Source organism: Buceros rhinoceros, unplaced genomic scaffold (genome assembly GCF_000710305.1).
Source record: "Buceros rhinoceros silvestris isolate BGI_N320 unplaced genomic scaffold, ASM71030v1 scaffold28308, whole genome shotgun sequence".
Taxonomy (NCBI): domain Eukaryota; kingdom Metazoa; phylum Chordata; class Aves; order Bucerotiformes; family Bucerotidae; genus Buceros; species Buceros rhinoceros.
Genome location: NW_010427879.1, coordinates 7,110 through 7,900, shown reverse-complemented (window position 1 = coordinate 7,900; position 791 = coordinate 7,110). Strand labels below are relative to the sequence as shown.

Sequence of the window (791 nt, the reverse complement as noted above, 5' to 3'; positions counted from 1 at the left end):
TCTTGGAAGGCCTAGAGAGGAAGGCAGGCCTAGAGGGGCAGGTGGGGGGGCTGCCCCTGTTTCAGGGCACCCAGCTGGGGTGAGGGAGTTGTGCTGCCTCTCCCAGCACTCCATGATACCTTGATCCAGGCATTCATCTCCTCCCCGGACCTGGGTAGAGGAAGGGAGAAGGATAAGCTGCTGTCCCTCCTCCCCGAGGGGCTGCAGGGCCACCACCCTTCCCCTTACCTGGCTTGTAGCTCCAACGTCCGCTGCTTTCCTGAGACCAGGAAGGTGTGAGGGAACTGCTCGTCGTTCAGCTCCCGCACCTGAAAGAGACCGAAGAAAGGACGTGGAGCAGCTGAACCCACCGCTGGCACACAGGAACCCTCCTCCCTGACATCGGGGACGGGGACTTCCCTTGGGCACAAGCTCTTCAGCCCCTCAAATCCTACGTGCATGAGCCTTCACTGCGATTTCAGAGGATTCGGGCATATTGAGCAGTCCCCTCACCCACAGAGCCACCCCTGGCTCCAGCTCCCCCCTCCCTTCCGAGGAAGCGCGGGACTGCAGCTGTCTCACACCCCAGAGCTGGGGGTGTCTGGAGGAGCCAGGGTGCGGGGAAAGCGCAAAGACGAGGTGCCTGTCTGACCTTCATGCTGTCCACGTCGATGCGGAGGTGGACCTGGAACTCAGCGCCCACCTGGATGACCTTGGGCACACAGTACAGCAGCATGTTGTTGAACTGGGCGGGGGGAAGAGGGTTGGTTGGAGCCCAGCACCTGCCTGCTCAGAGCTGGGGGATTCCCCAG

The 791-nt window shown here is 62.1% G+C and overlaps 1 protein-coding gene across 1 annotated transcript in view; it reads right to left on the bottom strand.

Annotated features, from left to right (window-relative positions):
- The window catches only part of FGD2 (FYVE, RhoGEF and PH domain containing 2), a gene marked incomplete at its 5' end in the record, with an annotated part of 8,012 nt that overhangs the window by 2,028 nt on the left and 5,193 nt on the right, over nucleotides 1-791 (bottom strand). Inside the window, 3 exons of the mRNA XM_010142086.1 lie at nucleotides 120-150; nucleotides 229-308; nucleotides 632-724. Coding sequence (XP_010140388.1) covers nucleotides 120-150; nucleotides 229-308; nucleotides 632-724 — 204 coding nt within the window. The remainder of the gene's footprint in view (nucleotides 1-119; nucleotides 151-228; nucleotides 309-631; nucleotides 725-791) is intronic.